A 27851-nucleotide genomic window follows, 5' to 3' on the forward strand; every position below is an offset into this window, starting at 1 on the left:
GCAAGAAATAGAATGATGGATCAGTGGAATAGGTTAGTTATACAAGACACAGTAGTCAATGACTATAGTAATCTAGTGTTTGATAAACCCAAAGACTCCAGCTTCTGGGAGAACTCACTATTTGACAAAAACTGCTATGAAAACTGAAAAATAGTATGGCAGAAACTAGGCACAGATGATACCCTATACCAAGATAAGGTCAAAATGGGTAATGATTTAGACATAAGAGATGATACCATAAGCAAATTAGGAGAGCAAGGAATAATTTGCCTGTCAGATCTATGGAGAAGGGAGGAATCTATAACCAAACAAGAGATAAAGAGTACTATAAAATGCAAAATGGTTAATTTTTATTATGTTAAATTAAAAAGGTTTTGCACAAACAAAACTAATGCAACCAAGATTAGAAGGAAAGCAGAAAGTTGTGAAACAATTTTTTATAGCCAGTGTCTCTGATAAACATATAGAAAACTGAGTTACATTTATAAGATTACAAGTCATTCTCCAGTTGATAAATGGCTAAAGGATATGAACAGGCAGTTTTCAGATGAAGAAATTAAAGTTATCTATAGTCATATGAAAAAGTGCTCTAAATCATTATTGATTAGAGACATACAAATTAAAACAACTCTGAGGTACCACCTCATACCTATCAGATTGGCTAATATGACAGAAAAGGTAAATGATAAATGTTGGAGAAGTTGTGGGAAAATTGGAACATGAATGCATTGTTGGTGGAGTTGTGAACTGATCTAACCATTCTGGAGAGCTATTTGGAACTGTGTCCAAAGGGCTATAAAACTGCACATACCCATTATTCTAGCAATATCACTACTAGGTCTGTATCCCAAAGAGATCATAAAAATGGAGAAGGACCCACATGTACAGAAATATTTATGGCAGCTCTTTTTGTAGTTGCCAAGAATTAGAAATTGAGAAGATGCCCTTCAATTGGGAAATGGCTAAACAAGTTGTGGTATATGAATGTAACAGAATACTATCATTCTATAAGAAATGATGAGCAGGTGGATTTCAGAAAATCCTGGAAAGACTTATATGAACTGATGCTGAGTGAAATGAGCACAGCTAGAACTCTGTACACAGTAACAGCAACATTGTGTGAGCATCAACTATGATTTTCTTAGTTCTTCTCAGCAATACAATGATCAAAGTCAATTCCAAAAGATGGAAAATGTTATCCATATTCAGAGAAAGAACTGTGGAGTCTGAATGTAGATTGAAACCTGCTATTTTAACTTTTTTGTTTTTTCTTTCTCCTTGTTTTTCCCATTTGTTCTCATTCTTCTTTCACAAGATGACTAATGTGTAAATATATTTAACATGATTATGCACATATTACCTAAATCAGATTCCTTGCCATCTTGGGGAGGGAGGAAGGGAGGGAAAAGAGGGACAAAAAAATTTCAGAACTCAAAATCTTATAAAAATAAATGTTGAAAACTATCTTTGCATGTAATGGGAAAAGTAAAATACTATCAAGTGGGGAAAAAAGAACCCCGGGTTAAGAAAGGTCCATATTGCTCGAGATGGTTCCATACATATAGAAGATAGCGTGATCTACTTTTAGGATCCTGGAGGGCTAGAGAATAGGCAGACACTCTAAATTGTCCTACCACATGTTGGGTTCCTTTTCCATTGGCTGTATGATCAGACTGTTGGTGTCTTCAAAATGCCCTGACAGCACCAACCATGGCCAGAACTCCATTATATAGATAAGGTAAGGAAACAGCCCCAAAGAGGTTAAAGGGATTGTTCAAGGTTACACAGTCAGTCAGTAAGTGGCAGAACCAAGACTTCAGACTGGAGACATCTCCTTCCAGGTTCTTTTATGATGAGTACTTTGGCAAACAAAATATCTATGTCAGATAAACATCAAATGCAATTATATTCCAGAGTATCATTAAGATATTTCCCCTCTATTTGCTCTACTGACGAATAGCCTGCTTCAGCTCACCAAAAGAAGCTACCTTCATATTCTCTTCTATATAGAGTGGACCTCTCTCTCCAGTGCTTACAGGTTATGTGCCCACCATGTTGCTGATGCTATTCAGCATCAATCTGAAACTGGTGAAGCTGCTCAAGAAGCACATTGAGGTATCAGACCATTTAGAAGTTTGAATACTTCCATCTAATAGTATCTTTATTTTTTGGTTTGGTGTTAAAGGCCATACTGGTACTGTGCTTGTGTGCCAACCTCGCACTCACCACTAGAGGCAACATGGCATAATGGATAGAGCATTGGACCTGCATTTAGGAAGCCTTGTGTTTGAATCCCACCTCTGACATTAACTAGCTGTGTTACCATAGGCAAGTCATGCAATTTCTCTGAACTTCAGTTTTATCATCTATAAACTGAAGGGTCAGATCAAATGTCCTTAAAATATCCTATCAGTTTTATATCTAGGATCTTAGGACCATTATGGTGGCCTCCTTGATTAAATTGCTATTACTTTGTCTCCTGGTGGGCAATCTGATACCAGAAAAGCAGAGACTCATGATAATTTTCAACTCTCTAGGACCCTTGAAAGTCTCTTAATGTGTGTGGATTTGCCCTGAGGCAGTCTTAAAACTCTTGTTCTTGACACTGTTGAATATCCAAAGTATCATAATCTCTTGCACACTTCCTGTTTGTCTTTAAAAATGCAATTAGCAGCACTCAGACATTCCTAGAGTATAAGAAACAACATACTTGACCTTATCAAAGCATCAGAAGAATAGGTCTCTGGATGCTAATGGGCACATTGACTGCCTACAGCTATGTTCTAGAGATGATAGTCATGCCAGAGTGGATGGTTGCCTGTCTGACCCAGCCCTTAATTGCAATAATCATTTTTACAGGTATATTTATCTCTGAAACATAACAAACACCTAGAAACTTTTTTTTACCCTTGGATTGGGCTTTTATATTTCTTCTAATGTTAGATTTTAGGTATCAAATAAAAAAAACATGCAAGATCAGTTAAATCATCCAGGTATCATTGAGCTTGAGCACATGAATGTTAGGGGAAAAAATTCCATTGTGTGCATCTAGCATTCTCTCATCTCTATGAAAAGTCAAAAAATCAATATAAAAAGAAAATTGCAAGAACTTTTCACAACAGTAGAATATTGCAGATCAAGCATGTGGTACATAGAACAGAAAGAACATTTATGGGTTGGAACATCCTGCGAGAAGTGGGAAGTAGTGTCATATTTTTGGCAGAATGTGCCAAAGAGCCATCGGGTTGGGTTTCTATTCTCACAGAGACAGAGATTTTCCAGAAGCAAAATTTTATAAACATTTTTATTAAGAATGAAAGATGGATAGGAAATCATGCTTTCCCCTAAGGGGAGGGTTCCAGAACAAGACAGAGATGACAGTGTTAATTTAGAAAGCAACCTAAGTTACAGGAACATAAAGAAACCCCTCCAGAAAGAAATTAAGCTGGGGAAAAATAGCTATGTTGTTCCTTTCCTTTCACTCTTCCCTTTCTTTTTTTTTGAAGTTATATTTTTAATTTAAAGAAAGAAAAGGCTGAGAAATGTGTTACTTGTTTTAAAATCAGGTGATGGAAGAGCTATCTACAGGGTGAGGCCAATAGGACTTTGCTCATGGGATCATAGATGTAGAGCTAAAAGAAATCTTGGAGGCCATCAAGTCCAACCTTGTCATTGTATGCATGAAGAAACTGAGCAAAGTGATTTGCCCCAAGTCCCATGGCTAGTAAGTATCTGAGGCCAGATTTGAAAACAAGTCTTTTTGACTCCAAGTTGAGCACACCATCTATTACATTATTCTGCCTTTCCCTAGGAAATGGCATTGTACAATGGGAAGAGCTCTGGCTTTGGAGAGAGAGAACCTGAATTCAATCCTCACTCTAAGGCATAATATCTGTATAATCTGGAGGCATTTAACCTCCCTGGGTTTTAACTTCTTCATCTATAAAATGAGCGGTTGGACTCTAAGGCCTTCGAAATCTCCTTCAGTTTTCAATTTATAGCCCTATGATCACTGCTTCTTGGTAGAAGTTCTGCCACACAGACACATGGTCCTGACAACAATGGCCTCTCCTCTGTGTGTCCCCTTTCCCCCAACTGAAGTCTCTCCAGGTGTCAGAACTCCTCTTTATAACTCTGTATATTGGTGGGCATTTGGATTACACAAAACTGTCCTATTTATGCCTATCTACCCATTTTTAAACCCTTCACTGTTCTACACTGTGTGAGTGGTACCAGTGGGTCCAACTTGGAAAGGACTTCTTTGGAGATATTTTTGATTGGTTTCTTTTTTCCTCCCTCTGTGGTGCCGCATACCCAGGGGACTGAGGAGGAGGAGGAGGAAGGAAAGAAATCAAGCTGTTTCTCCAAATGAACTTTCTCCGGTCCTAAATATAGATAGGATAAAAGTGGCAAGGTTTAGAACGAGGAACTATTTCCCTGGGGGCATCCCTCTCTTGCAAGTCTTTCTGTGGAAATACGTGTGTGTGTGTGTGTGTGTGTGTGTGTGTGTGTGTGTATGTGTGTGTATTGGGGGAGAGGGGGCTGAAGAATCTTTTTTTTTCTTCTCATATTGTTCATACCAAATGTTGGTGATTGTTTCTGTGGGAAAATGCATTGAGAGTTCAAGACAACCAACTTAGTATGACCCCTTGGAATACAATCTATTTTTAAACTAGGAACTGCCTGTATTCCTTTTTCATTTCACTGCATATGGGAAATTGAATTTTAAAAAGACCAGCTAAATTTGTTTTATCATTATGTGGTAATTGCTGTTTTGTGACTTGGAAGAAAATCTTATTGTAAGAGGCAATTGTTAGGAACTTTCTTTTCATTTTGCAAACACTTTAGGGTATTTAAACATGGTAGCATTAAGTAGGAATTCCTTTATTAAACAAATTTAAAATATATTGATATTTATCTCAGTGCACTTGTGCAGAAAGTACTCTAAAGAAATCTGCACTATTCCATCTACGAATAGTCAGCTGATGTACCAACTGCCTGCTAGATCTCTCCACCTGGATGTTATGGAGATACTTCAAGCTCAACATGTCCAAAATGAAACACATTACATTTTACCATTCTTATTCCCCAACCCATCCTTACTCCAACCTTGAGTAATTCTATTGAAGGCACCACCATCCTTCTTGTCATCCAGGTTTGCAACCTTGAAGTCATCCTTAACTCTCCCCTCTTCCCTACTTCCCATCTCATTCTCAATGGTCAGGTATTGATTCTATACAACATCTCCCATATCTGTCCCCTTTTCTCCAATCACATGCTAACTTCTACCTTTATTACCTCTTGCCTCCTCATTGCAGTGGCCCACTGGTCACTATTGGTCTACTATATCTACTTTCTTTTCTCATGGACCCATCTTCAACAGAGCTGCCAAATTGATATGCCCAAAATACAAGATCTAAACATATCTCTTCACTGCTTAAAAATTAATGGTAACAACCTCTAGTATAGAGGCAGCTAGGTGGCACAGTGAATAGAGTGCTGGGCCTGGAATAAGTGAGGCCTAAATTCAAATTTGCCCTTAGATACTTACAAGCTGTATGACCCTGGACAAATGATGTAACCTCTATTTGCCCCAGTTTCCTTAACAGTAAATTGGAGGTGGTAACAGCACCTACCTCAAAGGGTTGTAGTAAAGATCAAATAATACAGTAATTGTAAAGTATTTGGCATCATGGCTGGCATATAATAGGTGCTATATAAATGTTTATTCCCTTCCCTTTCCCCACCAGGTTGACATACAAAATTCTCAGATCATTAAGCCCTCTACAACACGGCTCCCACCTACGTTTCTGTCTTTTCATATTATCTCCCATTCAAACTCTCTGTTTTACTCCATAGTGAAATTCTTTTAATTTAATCAATGTAATATAAATTAGGCTATTGGATATTTACTGGTAACTCTATTGGAGTGCTAACAGCTAAGTCTTCTGTGTTCTGCACACAGTGAGTACTTAATTCATGTTTTTTCATTCATTCATACCCAGCACAGCACCTCATACATTGTACGAGTGCGTTACCTTGTAAGCGTGTAATAAATGTCTGTGGAACTGAATATTGCTGATGAAAATTCCCAAGGAGTATATATAGAGAAAGAAACATAGAGATCCAGAATTTTCACAGAAGTAGTGACAGGCCTATATTATATTCTCTTGCATTAACTGTCAAGAGCAATATGAATCATGAGCTCTACCAAAGATTACATCTTGATACACAAAGTCATAGGACTTGATATGTTAAGGAAGAAGAAGTGAGCTACAGTGTCTCAACCCTTGGATTTGGCATCATAGTGACATACTGAAACTGTTTTACATTCTTCCCTCAATAGTCCATTTACTAGCACTCACTTGTTTTGTTCTATAAATATTGCTTAGGCCCAGCAGGAGTACAGTAGAAGGCTCAAAGAATGAAGTCCTCATGAGACTGGAGACCTGACGACACTAGGCTAATAATAAAAATGATAACTGTCATTTACATAGCACTATAAGCAGTGGTGGAATTTAAAGGAATTAACAACGGGTTCTCCACAGAACCGAGCTGACATGACAGCCTGCCAGTGACGTGGCAGGCACAGGCCCCACCCCTGCTAACAACTGGTTGGCAGAACTAACCCTGAAATTAGGTACTGGTTTTATTGAATCAGTGAGAACTGGCTGAATCCCACCACTGACTATAAGGTCGGCAAAGTATCCATTATCTCATTAGAGTCTCACAACAACAGACCTAGGAGGGGCCATGGGTAAAAAAGAGCTCTGATTAAAATACCAATATGGTACAAATAGCCTCAGAGTCATTAAGAGCCTCAATGCCAAGCTAGAGGAGTAAACTCCAGTCTCCCCTTTGCCAGGGTGCCACTTAGGGAAGTACTGGATATCATTGAGATGGTGCAGGTCTCTAGGGAATGGAAGGTTACTATCTCTTGATTCTATTTGGCTTAACACTGTCTCTTGACTCTCTGAGGCTTAAGATGTGAGTATTTCCTACATTCTTTAATGGAAAAACAAAACTGTTTTATGTTTCAAGCCTTGTGGGTCTTAGTGCTTGTAAAATGAACTAATGATTATGCTTAGAGGAATGTTAGGTATTGAGTTTCCCAACTTCTACTAAGGTAGGGGCAATGGGTTACAGAAAAATCATGGTTTTGAAAGTTTACCCAGGTCCTCCATGTCCAGTGGGAGCCTCTAATACAAGGATTCATTGTTGTTCAGTCATTTGAATTGTGTCTGACTCTTTGTCATCCTCTTTGGGGTCTTCTTGACAAAGATACTGGAGAAGTTTTACCATTTTCTTCTCTACCTCATTTTGTATAGATCAGGTAAACAGGGTTAAGTGATTTGCCCAGAGTCACACAGCTAGTAAGTGTCTGACGCCAGATTTACATTCAAGAAGATGTCTCCCTGATTTCAGGCCCAGTACGCTATCCACTATGCCACCTAGCTATTAAACCAAGAGTTGCATCTCATATATTGCTACTAGTTGTAATCAGTAAGAAAAAATCTGATCCCACTTCAATATGCAATCCCTCCCAGACTTATAAATAATAACATGGAAGAGTGAGTATGAAGTGGATTTGGAGTCATAAAACTTGAGTTTACATTCTCCACTAGTCTATGATCTATGTGAGTTTGGGCAGGCCACTTGACTTCTCTGGGACTTAGGTTCCTTATCTGTAAAATGAGGAAGTTGAATGAGATAGTAGCCTCTGGGAGTCCCTGTCCACTCTTCATTTGTGCTTCTATGAACCAATCCCTCCCCCAAATCAAAATAAAACAAAACACTGTTCTTCCCCAGTTCCTCTGATTAGCTCTCATATGCAATTGTTCCTGAGTCAATTTATCATTTCTCCCTCTCTACACACACTCCAGCATGCCTATGACCTTTCTAAAATACAGTACCCAGGACCAAACCCAATTGTCCTGATATTCTCTGACCAGGGCCAAGCATGATAAACCTAGGAGAGGGAGGACTTTTGGAACAGTTTTATGGAAAAGGTACTTGATTTGGACCTTGAAGAAGGCAAGAGACTTTAATAGATGGAGATGGGGGCTGGTGGGTCAAGAAGGAACTGGAGACAACTCTAAACACAGTGAAGGGAATGAGCAAAAGTACAGAAATAAGAGAGAGAAGGATGAGAAAGGTAGGGAGCAATCCAATTCGTTTGATTCTCACCTCAACAAGCTGAGCTGGGTAATAATAACTTGCATCTGCAAGTGATTTATTATTGCTGTATGTTATGTAAGTCAGAGATCCAACACCGTTATTCTCATTTTTCAGGTAAGGGTACTGAGGATGAAACTCCTTAAGTGATTACACCCAAGGCTACATGGCTAATAAGTGGTGATAAGACTTGAACACAAGTCTTGGGATACAAACCTAGATTCCCCTCCCCCCCTTTTATCACATTATGATGCTAATTTCGAGACAAGCTGAATACAAGCAGAGAAGTTGAAAGAGAAGGTAAAGTATACAACTCTTAGGACACATCAGCATTTAGAACAATGATCAGCACTGAAGTCTTATGTACTCTGTGCTTTGCTGATAAAATCAGACCAAATGGAGTGTCTACACTAAGTTTAGCACCAGTAGGCTCCAGCAGTAGAGGGGGAACAGATTACTAAGGAGGAGCCAAAAGGCCCAGGTCACAAGAATATAGCAGGGTAAAACTTCCCTGGGCAAATTAAGGAGAGGAGAGACACAGAGACAGAGAAGGAGAGAAACAGAGACAGATGGAGAGAGAGAGAGACAGAGACAGACAGAGATAGACACACAGAAAAAGAGAGAGAGAGAGACAAAGAGAGAGAGACAGAGACAAAGAGAGAGACAGAAGGAGACAGAGACAGAAACAGAGACAGAGAGAGTAGACATAGAGACAGACAGAGAGATGAAGAGAGACAGACACAGAGACATAATGAGATAAAGATGTATCAGAAGCAGAGACACAGAGAATGAAGGTTCTAGATCACCCATTTGTGTTACTTCAGGCTATAGCTCCTAACAAAAGGAGAACATGGGACACAATACAGTTCCATTATTTCCAATAGTCATTGAAATATAATTTGAACCAGCTAGCTACAGAGTTATCCCTTCCACATCACAGGGGTTAGGAGCGCATGCCCCCATGATCTGGAAAATTAGCGTAAATGTTTTTGGCTCTCCCTTTGCACCAGAGAAGAAGACTGACATTTTTTCTTTTCTGTATATGAGGTTTTTACGGTACCTTACTGTAAAATTTGGGGTTAAGTATTTGGTCATAGGCTCTGTGTCCTCTGTTGGCCTTCATGTGTCATCTGTGGCTTCCATAAAACTCCCCCAAAATTCCCATTTAATTTCTTATGCTGACTCACAATATATTGAGACTGCAATAGGAAAAGTCGCAATGTGAAAGGGATAACTGTACATGTTACCTTGCCTGGTTTTTTGTTTGTGTGTTTTTTGAAGCAGTTGTGTGTTTTCAGTTATGACCACTAGAGGTCAGACTTACACATAAATTGTTAACAAATAAACGCCCAGGGAAAAAGTGGCTGCATTTCTCCCACTAAGCAGGGAGTAAGTAGTTTCAGACTTTGGCTCACACAATGAGACAAAGATAAAGCAATAGAGAATTCAAATACAAAAATCCTAATGGCACAGACTAAAGTATTTCATGAGAGTACTCTTCAGGCGCCATAGATAGTAGAGGGTAAGAATGTTTTCTGTATTATGAATGGTAAACAGTTGGTGCAATGGTGGTGCAGTTTAAATCAGAGGACGCAGGTTCAAATTCCATTTCTGCCATTCTTCCATCTGAGCAAGTTACTTAATGTCTTGATGTTTCCTCATCTATTCAATGAGGGCTTGAACCCCATGACCTCTAAGTTTCCTTCCATCTCTAACCCTATCATCCCATGATTTTGACAGCTTTTCCAACCCCCATAAAAAATGGCCCCAAGTGATTGTCTTCTTCCCACTCTACAATACCAGAGCAGAAAAAAAAATCAATTTGGTAACATTTCATTTAGCTGAATGTTTCTCAAAATGTCTGTAAGGGATGTAATTATGACCCATGTTGACCTACAATGTATTTTCCTTACAACAGCCCTGTGAGATGGGTGGTACAAGTATTTTTATCGCCATTTTAAAGAGGGGGGCACTCAGGCAAAGAGTGCCAGATCTGAACTCGGAGGACTTGAATTCAAATACCTAGTTCTGCTGATGAGGGCCCAGTCTCTGGGAACCCCCTTGAATCTGCAATACAGTCTCTGGGAGCCCCCTTGAACTGTCCTTGAATCTTCCAACTGGATCTGGCCTTCCCCTAAGGCCACAAGCCTCACATTAACATTAGGCCCAAATCTCTACCTAGCCTTGCCCTTTGTTGTTCAGCTACTTCCCACCCTTAATCCCATTACCTCACCTTGCCCTCCTTGGGGACTTCCCCTCAAGACCCTTCCTAAACCCCTCCTCAAGTCACCCCAGACCACCCCTCAATCCCTCCTACAATCTTTGTGTATATAATCTCCATCTTGCCTCCATGAAGGTGCCCAGATTCAATCTAATTCAGTAGGTTGAATCTGGCCCGCTTGTGGAAACAGGAGTCACAAGGTGGGGGGATTTCTTAAGACAGCCCACTATGGTGAATCCCTAATAAACTTTGTCTTTTCCCTTGGCTGAGAAGGCTTGAGTCGAATTCTTTCGGCAGGACCCGGTGCGTCAATATTTTGGGGTGTCCACCACCCCTCAACCTTAAACCTCTTCACTGCTATTTATCATCTGGGTGATTTTGGGGAAATCATGTAATTTCTCTAAGCCTCAGTTCCCCCATCTGTAAAATAAGAGGCTTGGACTAGATGATTCTGAAGGTCCCTTTTAGCTCTTAAATCCATGATCCTAATGCTGTTTTCTAAGTCAAATGACTTGTTCAGAGTTGCACAGTATGTGGTAAAACCAATACTGAAAGCTACTGATAAATGTGGGGATGAGACAATTAGCAATATAGCAAGAGGAAGTTATATTTAATCTCAGGAAAAACTATATTAAGTAGTTGCTTAAAGCTAAAAGACATTCAGGTTGCTTATCAAATAGCTATAGAATTGTAATATTGAAAATTAGAGATAAGAAATGGTAAAGAGGATGCCATTATTGATATTTAGAAAAGAAGGGTCGAAATGTTTAGTCATTTGGTTAGAGTATGGATTAAAAGCCCTCCAAGCAAGTTTAATGTTGCAAAAGAATAACCCCTTCCTGAGAGTCTACAATCAAAGACCAAGCTCAAAATTGGGAAACAGTCAGAAATACACAATCCAATTAGAATCTTGGGCTGCCTCCAAGAGGCAGTGAATTATGACTTTTTGAAGGCCTTCAAGCAGACCCTGAGCACTGTTGGGTATGTAATAGTAGGAATTCCTTTCATGTATGAGTTGGACTAAACGGTTACTATGGTCCCTTCTGGTTCTCAAATTTTGTGATTCTGTGAATCATAGGATTTGAAAGCTGAATACAATATCATAAATCATCAAATCCAATCTTTTCAATTTATAGATGAAAAGAATGAAGGCCCAGAGACATGAAGTGACTTTCCCAATGTCATACACCTAGTTAGCAACTGAACTAAAATGAGCTCAGTCCTTTTAACCTACCTTCCTTCTTTTTTCCCTCCTTCCTTCCTTCTTCCTTGTCTTCCTCTTCTCCTCCTCCTTCCTCTTCCTCTTCTTCTTCCTCCTCTTCTTCCTTTTCCCTTCTTCTTCCTCTTCTCCTTCCTCCTCCTCCTCTTCTTCTTCTTTATCATTGTTATATCATCTTCTTCCTCCTCTTCCTTTACCTTTTCTTCTTTCTCCTCTTCCCCTTCCTCCTCCCTCATCTAACTGCATCTTTCTATTTCTCTTAGGCCTAATCCCAGTCCTGACCCCATTACTGATTATGATGGGACTTTTGAGCTAGTCTATTTTTAATATGGACTGGCTCTCCCCTTCTTAGGTAGCCTAGTGGCTCTCTCTCCTAGGTGCTTACAGCATTGATGTTGTACCATACAGATACCCTGACCCTATTGATTTAACCCACTGAATCTCATAACTCACCATACTCAGTCTCCCTGGTAATAGGGATCACAGACATATGCTACCATGCCGGCCTGTGCACTTCTTGCCAATACTCTACACTGCTGGATGTTAATAATCCCCACTATCTCCAGACATGCTCACAGTTCTATCCTTTAATAAAGTTCTATCCTCTGGCCTGAGGCATGAGTAGAACCTGGGCACAGAATAAGGCTCACTCTGGGGCAATCACTCTCACTGGCCCTTGCCCTGTTCTCTGAGGTTCATGGCCTAGCCTAAGCAGGCCTCTGGTTCTGGGTAGGAGAGAGTACAAGGACGCTGATGTAGGCTTCTGAGGGATGGCTGTTTCCCTCAAATAAACTGCCTCCCCAAAGCCCACAGTACAGTCTCTAAGATGTTTAAATTTTAGAATTGAATGTTATTTCAACACTTCCTTTCACTTTTAAAAAATGACTTCAGCACTCTTCTTTGGAGAGGTGAATGAGGGTAGGAGGAAAGAAAGTTTAACATTAGCTCATCAATCAACAAACATTTATTAAGTGCCTACTATGTGCCAGGCACTGTGCTTTATCAGAATTATAGCTCCAGAGCTTAGAAGTCATCCAGTCCAGCACTCTCCACCAACACTCCATTCACAGATGAAGTCCCAGAAAGATTAAGTGAGCTATGCAAGTTAGCAGATGTTGGATTTGAAGCTAGGTTGTCTGCACCTTCACTGTGATCACACAAAGGACTTGCAAAAAGCAACATATATTCTCCATGTGCTCCCAAGCCCATGGACTATATTTTCAGCTGCCAATATTTATTGGGGAGCTCTTTCTAAAGTCACACATACCTTATTTCTAATTAGCTCAGGGAGTGAAAATGGACCTTCTATTTCCATCTAAAGTAAGAATCATTGACTGCCCCCAACACAAGAACTGAAATCAAGTCACTAAATCTTCATAGGGAGAGATATGCTTCCTAAACTTTGCTGTTTGCTCATTTCCCTGCAGGGATGCAGGGTGTCTGAGGGGAAAGAGCTATTCCTACAACTGTGAGTCCCTGGTATCCATAATCCCCAGTGCTTCTCTCTCTTCCTTTTCAGTTAAGCACAGGGTTCTGATGGGGTCACAAGCTGGGGAGGCAGGGCAGGGAACTAGATGGAATTAAGTGGTGATAAAATATTCTCTCTTCTCTCTCCTCAGTCCTCTCACATTCACATTTTTCTCTTCTGAAAAAATAGAAAGACTATAGAGAGCACAGCCAATTCCTTATTTTAACTGAGAAGTGAAGTAAACAGGCCAAGCTAGGGATTTGCTATAGCCAACTCATACAGGCTTCTGAGAGCCCATTGTTAAATTTTTCAGGGTGAACATTTGCACCTCAGAAATCGGCCAGGGCTGCATATCAGGATTTGGTTTATTGTTTTGTTGATTGTCTAGATCTAAGAAAGTTATGGAGGAAATGTCAATAATTCAGATTAAATTTAGAAGCATGTCAAAAGTAACACACTAAATGTATATAATATTTGTGTATGTAAAAGATATTTAGGTTACTTATCAAAAAACTATAGAATTGTAATGTTGAAGATTAGAGGTAGGGAATGGGATACCATTGTTTATGTTTAGAAAATTAGGCAAAAAATATTTAGTAATTCAGTTAGAGTATGGATTAGAAGTCCTTCAAAGCAATGGAAACATTGCACGATAAGCAAATGTCTTTTACATACACATAACAGAAAAGTATGTCTTTTTAGAGAGCTGATTGTTAAACATGTATCAACACACTCTAGCCCAAGACCACAATATGACAGGAGCAGAATTTGTTATTAAGGATACATTTATCACAAAAATAAGTTAGTGTCTCACTGAAACGATTTCAAGGCAATTTTTCTTAAAGTTAATTTTTTTTGTTAAAATAATAAGAATCCACATGTTCTGACAGGAAAAGCAGACAAGGCTAGGCACCCAGAGATCTGAGTTTTATTTACTGGTCTGCCAATGATTTAGTCAGCCATCAGTCAACAAGCACTGATCATTTCCTTTCTATGGTCCAGGCATTGTGTTAATCACTGGGGAAACAAACAAAGGCAAAAGTCCTTATCCTTAAGAAGCTCATATTGTAATGGAGGGGTAGGAGTGGGACAAGGAGATTATGAGTAAAAAACAAGGTACTAACATTTAAACCCCCTAAGCCTCCCATTTCTCCATCTGAAAATGGGTGAGCTTAAAATACCATGGTGAGTACGAATGTGCCAAGGAACAAAAAAACCAAGATATTATTTACAAGGTATTTTTACTTTGCAAGGCAGCAGGTAAAGGGAATTGAAGACTAGTCTAAGAAGTAATTTTGACTATTTTAAATACACAAAAATAAAGGACATATGAAGAAAGATGTTATCTCCATGAAAAGAAAGATCCAATAGACAGAAGTATGTATAGAATAATTTTACGTATACGGACATATAGATACACATACATACATACATATACATATATACACATAATTTGTATTTAATGGTATCTCTTTGGGGGGGAGAAAAAAAGGAAAAAATTACATGATTACAACATATTTAAAAGAAATAGTAAGTTGTATAAAATAGACTTGTACTTTCATGTGCAATCATCTTTTTAAATTATACTATGTTATGAAAATGTTTGTTTTATTCCATAAATTCAAAAAAAAAAAAGAAACCAAAAAAATGGGTCCAAATCTTGCATCTGGCAAATCTGGGCTGTGTTACTATAATCAAAGTCACTTAGAATCTTTCTCCAGGCAACTGTATTTTAAATTTTAAATGAGTAAAGAGGAATAAGTCACATATCATTGGTGGAGGGCGTTTGCTAAATGCTTGAAAGAAATCACAGGTCTGTCTGCCCCTTTCCCCCACAAAATTAAAAAAGCTATAAAATAAAAACTTTCAGTCAGACTGAAGTTGTTTATTTTTCCCTCTTCTTCCCATTTTAAAGGCCTTCTCCCACCATCAATTTTTCTGTGCAAAGAGAGCCTATTTACCAATGCTCATTCTAAGCTAACTCAAGCTCACGTGGAAACCTGGGGGAAATACCCTCTGAGCCCCCATCTGTAACATAGTTCGGTAGTACCTACAGGCAGCCCAGCAAGAGTTTCAAATGAATCTTTTATTTCTAGTCCAAACTTTCTTTTGTGAACATTTACCCTCCTATTATTCATTTATTCACCAAACAAACTCCTCAGCAGCCCTGAGGTCTCATTGTGTCTCCATGCATTTATTCTATGGTATCAAAGGTTAAAACTTGGATTGCAATCTGAGGAGGAAATTAATTCACTGATTAAAAAAAAAACTGCAATTTAAGCAACACACATTTAAATATCTGACAAGCATGAGGAGATGTATTTTTGATAAAAAAATCCCTTTTTCCCCATTTAAAATTTAAAACAGCTGCAATTTCTTCCACCCTATAGAGCCAAGGGAAACGGCATGAATTCTTAAGCAAGGAGCCGGGCTCTGCACTGCAGTGACCACTTCTAGAACAAAAGAATAAGCGCCTGCACTGGGAAAATGCCCTCTTGTCAACTGGTTGCTCAAGGCACTGCTGTACCTTGTTTCTATTGGAAACTGGGGTGGGGGTGGGGGAATTTGCTCAGTCTTTGATTTCAGGTTCTTAGTCCTCTAAATGGTCTTCAAAGGTCTTCAAAAGAGGGAATTATACACACTTATTCCTGTATAACCTTCCAGCCAAGAAATAAAAATAAACAACAATCACTACAACAACAAATGCCCACCCAATCCACAAATTAATTAGTGCCCAGAAGCTCTTGTGCCCTAATTCAATGACCTACGGAATATCTGAAAGATTTAATTTTCAGTTTAATAGGCTTTCACGTAATCCCTTTGTTCAGCATTAGATGGGGGGATGGGAGGGGAGCAGCCCCTGGAGAAGATATGCCCCGTCTTCCCTCCTTTGCACTCCCCACCCCAGAGCCCTCAGAAAGGGTACCCAGCCTACCAGAAAGAGGAGATCGAGGGGGAGATGGGAGAGGGGGCAATCAGAAGGAAAATGAGATCTTTGTCCTTACTAAGGAAGTTCAACTTTCTTCCTGCCTTGGGTTCTGCTGAGGTCCATGGAGGAGGTATATGGCCTACCTAGCACTGAATGATCTACATTAAGAAAGCAACAGGAACTACGATTTTCCAAAGCAGAAGGGGAGTAGGGGATTAAGGGAAGACAGGAAGAAAGGCATTAAATGAGTTTGGGGCAAAGGCAGGGAGGACCTCAGTTATCTTTCTGGATTCACTAATATTTTTTTTTTCTTTTGTTCTCCTCACCTTTCGGTCCAGGTAAAACCGTGTGTGTGGAGCAGACATCAGGAGGAGGGCGGCTGTCAACGTTGAGACAGAGGATCTGAATTTGAAAAAGGAACAGCAAAAGGAGGGTGAGCGTATGCCTTCCCAGTCGGGCTCCCAAGCCATTCATCTCTGTGGTCCCTCAAGAAGCAGTGCTCAGATGTTCCAAACAAACAGCTTTATTTTAAAAATAAAACCTTCTGCTTTTGGGAAGAAAATGAAGTATTTGGAGCTTGCATTCCCAAGGGACTCAAACAAGAAACTGAGATACCCTGGATTGTTTACTTTATCAGTTTTCCACAGAGATCATACATTGTCCAGACTGTTTATTTTAAAGTGACAACTGTTTATTGTAATCTATCTCAAAACTGTAAGATAATAGCCCTGGTCTAAAGAAATGTTTCAGGGACTGTAGGCCCTGGTTTTGCTTTCTGTTAGGCCCTGAGATCTCAGATGCCGACATGACATGTCAGTATGAGGGGTTATTCTAGCAATTATATGTATCTTGTTTAGGTTTAAGCAAATGAACTTGTGTCCTTTAAAATAGTTTGTGGATGTGTCATTGCTGAGAGACTCTTCATGAGAGAACACATAATTTGTTTATTTTAACCACCGGTCATGATGTATTTGCATACTGATGTTGCTATTGCTTATTGTTAATTTAATTCTATGTGACATCTTGGCACTGGGCTGGGAGACTGAAATCCTGGGTTCTAGTCTCAGCTTTGTTCCTAACCAGCTATGTGACCTTGGGCATCTAAAAAATGAAGACTGGACAAAAATCATAGACAGAGAAGCAAACTTCAATCGCATCTAGACATATCCCATTATGGATGAGGAAACTGAGGCCCAGAGAATTGAAACATGTGTCCAAGGTCACACAGGGAGTAAATGGCAGACCTGGGATTTGAACCCAGGTCATCTGACTCCAGATTGAGAGCTCATTCCACTTGCCACTCATATGGATGATGTCTTGTGCTGAGTCCAAACGGAGGTCCTTATAAATGGTGCAATTCTACTTATAAATAGTGAAGTCCTACTCTTTGTCCTTACTAAGGAATTTTAGCTTTTGACACTTTTGCAGATGGCATCGTGTTAAATCCATCCAGCCCCAGAATACTAAAGAATTTACTCAGTGAAGTCCAGGGCCATTCATAATACCTCTACATACCTTTAAGTTAGAAGATGAAATGGTTCTAAGACCATGCCCGTCCCAAGGAACCTGATATATGGTCCCAAGGCTAGATGCATGAAGTCTGGGTTTAGTCAGAGAGATCTTTAAGGTACAGCCACAGTTACAATCACCAGAAGCTTAGGAATGCTTTCATATCTTTCCGATTTGGTGTTGACATGTTTGCTTCAGACTTTCATCAGAAGACCACCCTATTTTAATTAAGGCCAGGAGGGAAGAGATTCATGGACACTACAGTGATGTAGAATTAGTACCAAATTAGTAATTTTACCATCCATGCCAGAGAGAATGAAAAAAGTAGCTCATAATATGGCTGATCTGATCATTCTAGCAATTTTCACAAGCTTTTCCAAATATGGCCATCTATGCTGTTTCTTATACCATGAGAATGAATAACCCATCTGTGCACAAGCCATTCACTCTCATGTTGTAGGTAACATTATGTTGGAAAAGATCAGTGGCCTGAGGACCAGAGCCATAACAAGGGCAGGCTGACTTGGGGTTTGTTCCAGGGTACCAAAATATAGAAGATGCTGACAGCATTTGATGTCCACTAGCATAGGCACAACTGATCTTAGCACTTAATTAATAAGAATAATGAATTAAAATATAAAGCTACTGACTTCCTCCCTACCAACAGCTGCACCCAGGTTAACTTCTCTTCAGGCCTTCGTGCCCAGTCCTTCATTTCTCTCCCCATCAACTGTTTTCCCCAGTAGAAGACTTGAACTACTCTTACACTCTATCCTACCGTGCAGAAAAAAATGTGCTGATAACATATTCTGTGACATTTGTCCCCAGCCCCTTTGCTGCTTCCTACCATGCTTACAAAAATTGTTTATTATGCCTCTGGTCAAAAGATCCAGGTTCTTGTCCCAGGTTTTCCATTAAGCAGCTTTGTGACTTTTGGCAGATATAATCATTTAACTCAGTGGTGTCAAATTCAAATAGAAACAAAAACCACTAATTCATATATAAGGATCCCTATGGGCTGCATATTGACTTACTTTTAAATTGTATTATCTATGTTTTAATTGTATTTTTATTTATTTTGGTAAATATTTCCCTCTTACATTTTAATCTGGTTCCTCCTGCTCTTGGGAGTCTTGTGAGCTGCATGTAGCCCAGGCTGCATGTTTGATAACTCTGATTTAACCTCTCTGGGTCTCAGCTGTAAAATAAAAGTTGGGTCGGATCAAAATAACAAAGATGTGATTGGTACTCCCTCTATACAGAACAATGTGCTATGTTCTGGAAGAAATGTGAGTTAGATGCTTTCTTAGTCTCTGTCCTCATGGAATGACCCAGTTAGGCTAACCTCCATGTTTAGATTAAAAAAAAAAAACTTTTGAGAAAAAATAAATGGAGAAAGGATAGCATGTTTCTGTACAGCATTGGTTCTCAGACTTAGGTCAATACCTAAACAAGAGTCATCGTATGTCATAAAGAATATTCAAAAAAGCTTTTGGTGCATTTCATGTAGAATCACAGACAGAATTTTAGAGTTGAAAATTATTGCAGTGGCCAGCTAGTCCAATTCAAATAGGAGAAGGAAAGACCACATCCTCATTCCAGAAGGCTATGGAGCCTCACTGGAATCCAAGATTGCATTAGTTTTTTTTTTTTTTTTTTGCTGCCACATCATATTGAGCTTGTAGTCCACTCAAAATCTCAGATCTTTGTCAGACAGATTACTGTCTAACCACCATAAAGGTCACTCCTATTGTATATTCATGAAGCTGATTTTCTTAAATCCATCATTATGATGGTACATTTGTCTCTCTTGAAACTCATCTTATTAAATGAAGCCCAATGCTCTAATCCATCAAGATCTTTTTGAATCCCACCTTTGTTCTTTACTGCGTTCTCTCTGACTCAAAGCTTTGTGCCATTTTCAAATGTTGTGAACATGCCATCTATGCCTTTATCCAAGTCATTGATAAAAATGGTAAACATCACAGGGCCAATCACAGGGCTGGGGAACCCTCCATTAGAGACTTCCTTCTAAGATGACATTGAGCCATTGATTCTTCTGTGAATCTGGTCATTCAACCTGTTCTGAACCACCTAATGGTATTCCTGTCACTTTTGCATATCTCCATTTGGCAATATTAGTATATATCCATGAATGTTATATTTGCAGGAATCTACTGATTATCATTTTAATTACCCTATCAAAAAAAGGAACTGCTAGTCCAGTATGATCTATCTTTAATGAAGTCCTATTGGCTCTTGGTCATCATGAGTTCCCTTTGTTAGATGCTCACTAACCAAGTCTTTAATGATCTGTCCTAAGAGTTTCCCAGGAATCCAAGACAAGCTCTCTGGCCTATTGTTTGCAGATACTATTCTAATTGCTTTTATGAAAATCATGACAACATTTGCCCTTCTCCAGTCTTGTGGTACCTTTCCCCTTTTACCCAGTCTTTCAAATATCGCTGAAAGTGTCTTTGCAATTGAATTTGCCAGTATCAAAGGCTGTGATTCTTCTGAATCAGGTGAATTGGATTCATGAAGGATAATTTCTAGGCTTTCTATCAACTCCCAGTATTTTCATAACGATGAAAGACTGATGGCATGCTCATCAAATTTGCTGATGATATGAGGCTTGTAGGAATAGTTAACACTCACGGTGGGAGAGTCAAGATCCACCCAGATCTTGACAGGCCAGGTCATAGCACCTAATATAATATGATCAAATTCAACAAGGTTAAGTTTAAAGTGTTACTCAAATACTGAAATACATCTGTGATATCCTTGAAATGGGGATTCTCTCCAGTGATGCAGGTAGAACACAAGCTATCTAGACCTGTTTGTTTTATGTAATTTTTGTTCACGTCCTCTCATAACTTTTGCTTTACAAAACAAAACACTCTAAATGCAGTCCAAGTCTTACCCTTAATTTAAAACAAAAATCAACTTCACAATTATAATATGAGGTTTGTGTGACTATACAACAATTTGTCTGAAAAAGAGCTGTGGCAACATTGTGCGATGATCACCTATGGTAGACTTAGCTCTCTCAGCAATATCCAAGATCCAAGAAAATTCCAAAAGATTCGTGATGAAAAGTGCTATCCAGATCCAGAGAAAGGACTAAGGAGTCTGAATGCAGACTGAAACATACTATTTTCATTGTTTTTTTGTTTTCACGGTTTTTCCCTTTTGTTCTGCTTTTTCTTTCACAACATGAGAGCTTCACAAATACACAATAGGAGTGACCTTTATCGTGGTTAGACAGTAATCTGTCTGACAAAGATCTGAGGTTTTGAGTGGACTACAAGCTCAATATGATGTGGCAGCCAAAAAAAAAGTTAATGCAATCTTGGACTCCAGTGAGGCTTCATAGCCTTCCGGAATGAGGATGTGGTCTTTACTTTTCTTACTTGAGTTGGACTAGCTGGCCACTGCAATCATTTTCTACTTGAAAGTTCTATCATTCTGTGATTCTACATGAAAAGCAACAAAACCTTTTTTTGAATATTCTTTAAGAATATGATGATGACCCTTATTTAGGTATTGACCTGAGTCTGAGAACCAATACTGTACAGAAATATGTTTAACATGATTGCACATGCATAACCTATCAGATAGCTTTCCATTTTGGGGATGGCAGGCAGGAGAAAAATTTAGAACTCAAAATCTTACAAAAATGAATGTTGAAAACTATATATGTCATTCAAAAATACTATTTACAAAAAAAGAAAAAGAGCTGGGGGTTTTAGTGGACTTCAGGCTCTATACAAGTCAGCAGGGTGAGGAGACAGAAAAGCTGATGTAGTTTGAGATTGCTTTGAGAGATGAGTCATTTTCAGGGACAAAGAGATAATGGAGCCATTTTCTTTTATCAATAGCCCAATGGCTACCTGCATCTGATTCTGTTTGAAAATCCTTGCTCCATTTGCAGGGCTTGCTGGGGCATAGCATCACCAGGTGATACATGTGGAGAAGTTGAGTTACTGCAGTATATCCAAGCAGCTCCTCTGTGCTGAGTTAAAGAGGCTTGCAGGGTAGTCCCATTAAATACTCCAAGAAACTTAAAATTATAGCAAGAAGCTGTTACCAACTGGCCAGACAGAGTGGAGTCTAGCTCTTTTCACTAGATCTTAAGATTTTTGAGGGCAGGAAACTGCTAGGGATACAAATACAGAAACAGCCCATGTGCAAATGGCAACCCACCATATCTTTTTATCCTTTAGCATTCTGGCCCATATCTTTTTATAAATGTCCTGTATAAGATTAGAGGATCATAGATTTAGGGATGGAAGAGTCCTCAGGGCAATCAAGCACGATCATCCCTTTTTTACAGATGAGGAAACTGAGACTCTGCAAGATGACATAACTCTTATTGTTAGTCATTTTCAAAGGCAGAATTTAAACCTAGATTTTCCTGACTCCATTTCAACCAATGCACCATACTGCTTCATATGTATTGTACCCAATACTGTGGAAGCCTTCCCTTCAGTTCTTTTATTATCTCTGTACCAGTGTAGACGTAGGGTTGGCTATACATCTGTTGCCTCTCATTCTCACTTCTGTTTCCCAGAATACTTAGAATCATAGAGATCACCTAGCTCAACCTCCTCAGTCTGCAGATGAGGAAACAGGGAAGCCTCACTTCAGCCCTGGAATTCACAAACTAGAAATTCCCTCTGCCTCTACAGCCTGTCCTCCTGATTAGATGGCTCCTCCTAGATACTCCAGGGGGCCCAGAACAAACATCTTATTCCTTTCCAGTTTGCATTCAGGACTTTATATGCTACTTTGAAACCTTCGTTTGAAGCCTCATTGCAGGCCTAAAATTCACATACTGTAAGTACCCTCTGCTCCTGCAGCATCTCCCTCTGATGGGATGCCTAGAGGAAGCTGGGGTGCAGAGGTGTTCAGGAGGACGAGCACCACTGGTGTGAGGGCTGCTGAGCCCTTTTCAGGGCTGCTCTCCACCTCTGGTATCCACCTGATTCACCCGACTTTCACCTGTGTTCCAAGAAGCTGTTGTACGTGCAGCAGCAATACCTGTTAAACAGTTTCAGCAGGTGGGCAAAACCAGAATGAGGGTAACCGAGGGAATCTCAGACATATTGGTGAGTTAGGGGAGTGTCTACCCCAAGCATGTGAAGAATTCCCCCAGAAGAATGGATAGATGAGAACAATTTGTTCCATCTCAATGGTCAAGAAGCCAGCTGAATGAGGCTCTGTGGAGGACTTAGAGATTAGTTAGATATTAAAGACACCAAGGGCATTCATCGAATCCTAGGCCACCAACAGTTGTCTTGAATTTTGTCTTGCCACTGGACTTCTATAACTCTGGAAGACAGAGTGAGGCTGATGACTTTGTACAACTCTGTCTCACTTAAATCCAACTTATGTGCAAGTTAAAAGACATCACTCATACCATTTTACCATTTGCAATAGCTCAAAGGAAATGTGAGACATGCAGATTTAGAGACATCTCCATTCCAAATGTTCATATGGACTATTTGTGCCAGACCTGTGGTAGAGCCTTCTGAGCTCATATTGGTCTGATCAGCCATAACTGAACACATTGTAACTTGATCCCAACATAGTGATGCCATTCTGGTCTTTGAGAATGAAGGACAATAGTCAACCAACCAGATGAAGCTAGGTGGTACAGTGGATAGAAGACTAGGCCTAAAACATTAGGAAGACCTGAGTTCAGATCTAGTCTCTGACACTTACTAGCTATGTGTCTCAGGCAAATCACTTAACTTAATCTCTGCCTCAGTTTCCTCAACTATAAATAATAATAATAATAGCGTCTACCTCCTAGGGTTCTTGTGAGTATTAAATATGATAATATTTGTAAAGCACTTAGCATAGCGCTTGGCATATAGTAGGTACTTAATAAATGCTTGTTTCCTTCCATCTTCTTAAAACCTCCATTTAAGGAGGCCAACAAGGTCAACCACATCTCATTCCTTTCCACGCTGCACTCTAATTTCTTCTGTCATGTTCTTGCAGGTTACTTCCTCATTTTTCAACTTCCTTTTATATATTTTCTTCCAATCGAATGTAAGGGGAGGGGAAGGGTTTCTATCTTTCTACTTTTATTTGTATTCCCTGAGCTTAGTACAGTGCATGTCATATAGCAGGAGCTTAATAAATGCTTATTCACTTACTAGTTGAAATAAAATGATCTGCCCAAGGTCACAGAGCTAGCAAATGGCAAAGTTTGAAGGCCTTATTAAAATCTAGTGTTCTTCAGATCACATCATTCTGCCTTTATGACATCCTATGCCACTTCTTGTGTATAAATTTAATTGGTAATATGAGGTAACTCACTTATATTTCCTACTCATCTTTTGATGCCCTTTGAATCATCACCAATTTTGACTCTACTAAGATCACAATATTTGATGCTTCCCAGTCATATAGCATTAGTAGGAAAATATTCATGTTGAAGATATGGGCTTTTGTAGCAGAAAGCAGCCATGAAAACACACTCATGTTTTTATTGATCACTGAATAAAAGCTACAGGCTAACAGAAGTAAATAATAAAAATAAAAGAGGTCATATACAGTACTAGATTGTTAATCATAAAAAGAATGATGACATTTCAGTATTTCAAGGATTCGTGGTTTTTTTTGGGGGGGTAGGGTATCCCTTCTTCGGATGCCAATAAAGATTAATCTCTTGGATAAAATTAAAAATAGTATGATTATCAAAATTTCAGTGATACAAATCTAGAAGAGATAGTTAACATACCAAACGAGAAAGTCCATATTAAAAAAAATTCTCAATAATAGGCCAAAGCTAATAAGATGATATTCAGTAGGGATAAATGTAAAGTTTTATACCTAGGTTCAAAAAATCAGCTTTATAGAATTGGACAATCATGACTAGACAATACTTAGTCAACCAGTCAATAAGCATTTATTAAGCAGAGTACCTAGCATATAGTCAAATACAAGTAGAAAGACAGTCTCTTCCTTAAAGAAGGTTATTTTCTAACAGGAAAAGATAACACATAAATGTAAACTGAAAAGGTTGGGTGTGGGATGGGGATAGAAAGGTACCAAGTGTGGGGAAGAGTTGAAGAATGTGACGTGCATGACTGGTCTGGCCACCCTCCTTAAATGGAGGTTCCAAGAGGAGCCATCCAATCAGAAGGAAAGCCAGAGAGTCTGAGGGTGACTTCCAAAGTGTGAATTCCAGGGGTAGAATGAAGACTCAGGGCATGGAGGAAATCCAAAGTATAGCCTACAATAGAAACATTTCCTTGATGTGTGTGTGTGTGTGTGTGTGTGTGTGTGTGTGTGTGTGTTTATTTAGTGTATGCCATACCACTGTATGGCAGTAACCAATCTTGTACCATAATGTGCCAATATTTTGAAAAAGTAAAGTTTTGCCACTAAGATTGTATTTATTTAATTCCATCCTCCTCCCTGCCAAAAAAAATCCCTTATTCCTTACCCACCTGAAACTTTTTAGAAGAATGACCTAATTTCATGGGACTGAGGCTAAGTACAGATGATTTGAATTGATTTTTTTTCCACTTGTCCAATTCATAATAAGTTTTCTCCCCAAATGTAATATAATGTGATGTATATAAATATACACATACATACACCCATATAGCAGTTACTACTGGGCTCAATACTTAGCACAATAAAACTGCCCAAAATCCAATTCAAGCTTGGAAGTCAATGAAGACACTTTAAAAAATTGACAACATCAGATCCTAAGTAATTAAATCCCATATTTGCCTGTGGTTGTGAAAAAACCACCTGATCTTAATACATTTTACCAACCATATCCTAAAAGTCCACAAGATGGTGATGTTTTCTGATAAAGATAAAACTGTGGTGAAATGAGCCACTCTAAAGAAATTAGGAAATATAAAATGGTACATCCCTGTGAGAAACTGACAAAAGATTGTAAAATAATAACTGACAATGATATAGGGCTTTAAACTTTGTAAAGTGCTTTACAGATATTAACCCTATGAGCCTTACAATAACCCTGGGAGGTCAGTACTGCTGATGTTTTATACTGAAGAAACAGTCTCAGAGAGGTTAAGTAGTTTGACCATGGTGTCACAAAGTGTTAAGGGTCTGAGGCAAGATTTGAACCAAGGTCTTCCTGACTCTTTGTCAAGCACCCTATCTTCTATCCATCATTCCACCTAGTTTGCCATATTATTCTTCAGAATGGCTGATTATGCTGAGTAATGCTTTTGATTCAGGCAGACTTGGGTTCTAAAAACAGTGAAAAATTCTCCCTTTGACACACTGACTATATGAATGGAGTAAATCACTTACTTAGCCTCCCAGGTCCCCTAAAAACTCTTTACAAAGCAGTCGCCGATCTATATTGGTGGAGGGAATTTTACACAAGAACTTTCCTATATTAATAAAAATCTAAACTAAAACAATAGCAACAATGTTAAATGCCATGGTTGGCCATCATGTGATTTTTATCTATCTATCCATCTCTCTATTCATCTCTCCATCCATGCATCCATGCATCCATCCATCCATCCATCCATCCATCCATCCATCTCTTTTTGGCCACAATAGTTCCTAAAATCACATACAGAGATATGGAGGTGTTGCAATCCTGTGTCAATGGTAGGAGTACCCACCCACTCTCATGTAATCATGAATATTTTGAAGTTGAATTTGAAAAATCAATTAGGTGGAGACTAATCTAACCTGAGTTCAATAATTAATTACAGGCATTATTCTTCAACCACCTTTCCACCCCGCTGGCCCCACCCCCATGACATCGACCAGAACAATGTTACTTTATAAAGATATTGTTAACTTGGAATCACCAAGTTCTAGTGGATATTTTAGAAACTTCAAGTGACCCAGTGGATAGAAGACTATATACCTGGAATTACAAAGTCCTCCATTCAAATCCAGTCTCATATACTGTGTGATCTTAGGAAAGTCCTTTAACCTCTTTCTACCTCAGATTCTTGACCTTTAAAATGGCATCCACTTCCCAGTGCTATTATGAGGATAAAATGAGATAATGTTTGTAAATCAATTTGTAAACCTTAAAGTCCTATATAAATGATAGCTTTTATTATTATTTGACCTATCACCTACTAATAACATCATTCCTATAGTGAAATTGCCCCATGAAAGACTGTTTTATTTAACAATGTCTTCTCAGGACCAGTTCATTGATCTAGGTAGCTCTTTTACATAGGACTGTACTCTATACTCTGTTTTCATGGAAAAGAACCAAATGATAAGGAAGTAATTTAATATAAGGAAGGACTTATTTAAATGGGAAAAAAAGTTCTAGAGTGTGCCTTGGGTTTAGAACAGATTTAGCTAACATTATATACTACCCACACCTAGAATAATTTGACATAATTACAGAATTAGGAGACTTTAGAGCTGTTTAAAGTAGTCAGTGTGCACAACATAGAGTCAGGAAGACCTGAGTTCAAATCCTACCTCTGACTATAGCCAAATCACTTCTCTGAGCCAGTTTTCTCATCTTTAAAATGGCAACAATAAAAGTTATAGTTACCTCACAAGGTTGTCATGTTCAAATGTAAAAAAAAAAATGTATAAAGTGCTTTATAAAGATTAAAGTTCTATTATCACCATCATCATCATTTTTAGGGAGCCATAAAAAACCAAGTCTAATTTTTTTACAGATGAATCTATGCCATAGATAAAGAATCAATGATATTCAGCATATTTTCTTCACTAATCAGTGTAATAACAATCCGGCTAGTAGCTTCTGTGGGGGCATAAGATCCCCCCCCACAGCCAGCACCCAGGAGGCTGCCGGGATGCTGGGAAAGCACAAGTTCTTTTTATCTGCTTAAACAAGGAAAGCACAGTGAAGGGGTTGACCAGCTTACTTTAATCCAGCATTCAGTTAGCACACAGACAACATTCATTTAGTTCAGGGGAAAAACGCCAGCATTCAGTTAACATTCAGTTAGTTCAGGGGAGCAAAGAGACAAGCATCAAGAGACATACCAAATACAGATTCATTCATGTACTTCAGGGGAAAAAGCCAGCACCCTGAGGTTCAGAACATTCATTTAGTTCGGGGGAAAAGAATCAGCACCCCGAACCTCAAAACCAAAATACAAACAAATTACAAATAACAGACAGACCCAATACAATTCATAGTTACCAACATCTGGGCTCGGCTGGAGAGCAAGGGCTGGCCCAGAGTCATGCTCCCCACTGCTCCCATGCCAACTGGAAAAGAAAAAAGAGCTCTTCAAGCTGTCCTCTAACCTCTTATAGAGTTTTTGACATCATCAAGTGCCGCCTGAATGACCAGGGCCTATTGGTTCTTGAG

The 27851-nt window shown here is 39.0% G+C and overlaps 1 protein-coding gene across 1 annotated transcript in view; it reads right to left on the reverse strand.

Annotated features, from left to right (window-relative positions):
- The window catches only part of COLEC10 (collectin subfamily member 10), a 58646-nt gene extending 42068 nt beyond the window's left edge, over positions 1–16578 (reverse strand). The window contains exon 1 of the mRNA XM_036740821.1: positions 16339–16578. Coding sequence (XP_036596716.1) covers positions 16339–16486 — 148 coding nt within the window. The 5' untranslated portion in view covers positions 16487–16578. The remainder of the gene's footprint in view (positions 1–16338) is intronic.
- Positions 16579–27851: the final 11273 nt, after the last annotated feature.

This window comes from Trichosurus vulpecula, chromosome 1 (genome assembly GCF_011100635.1).
Source record: "Trichosurus vulpecula isolate mTriVul1 chromosome 1, mTriVul1.pri, whole genome shotgun sequence".
Taxonomy (NCBI): domain Eukaryota; kingdom Metazoa; phylum Chordata; class Mammalia; order Diprotodontia; family Phalangeridae; genus Trichosurus; species Trichosurus vulpecula.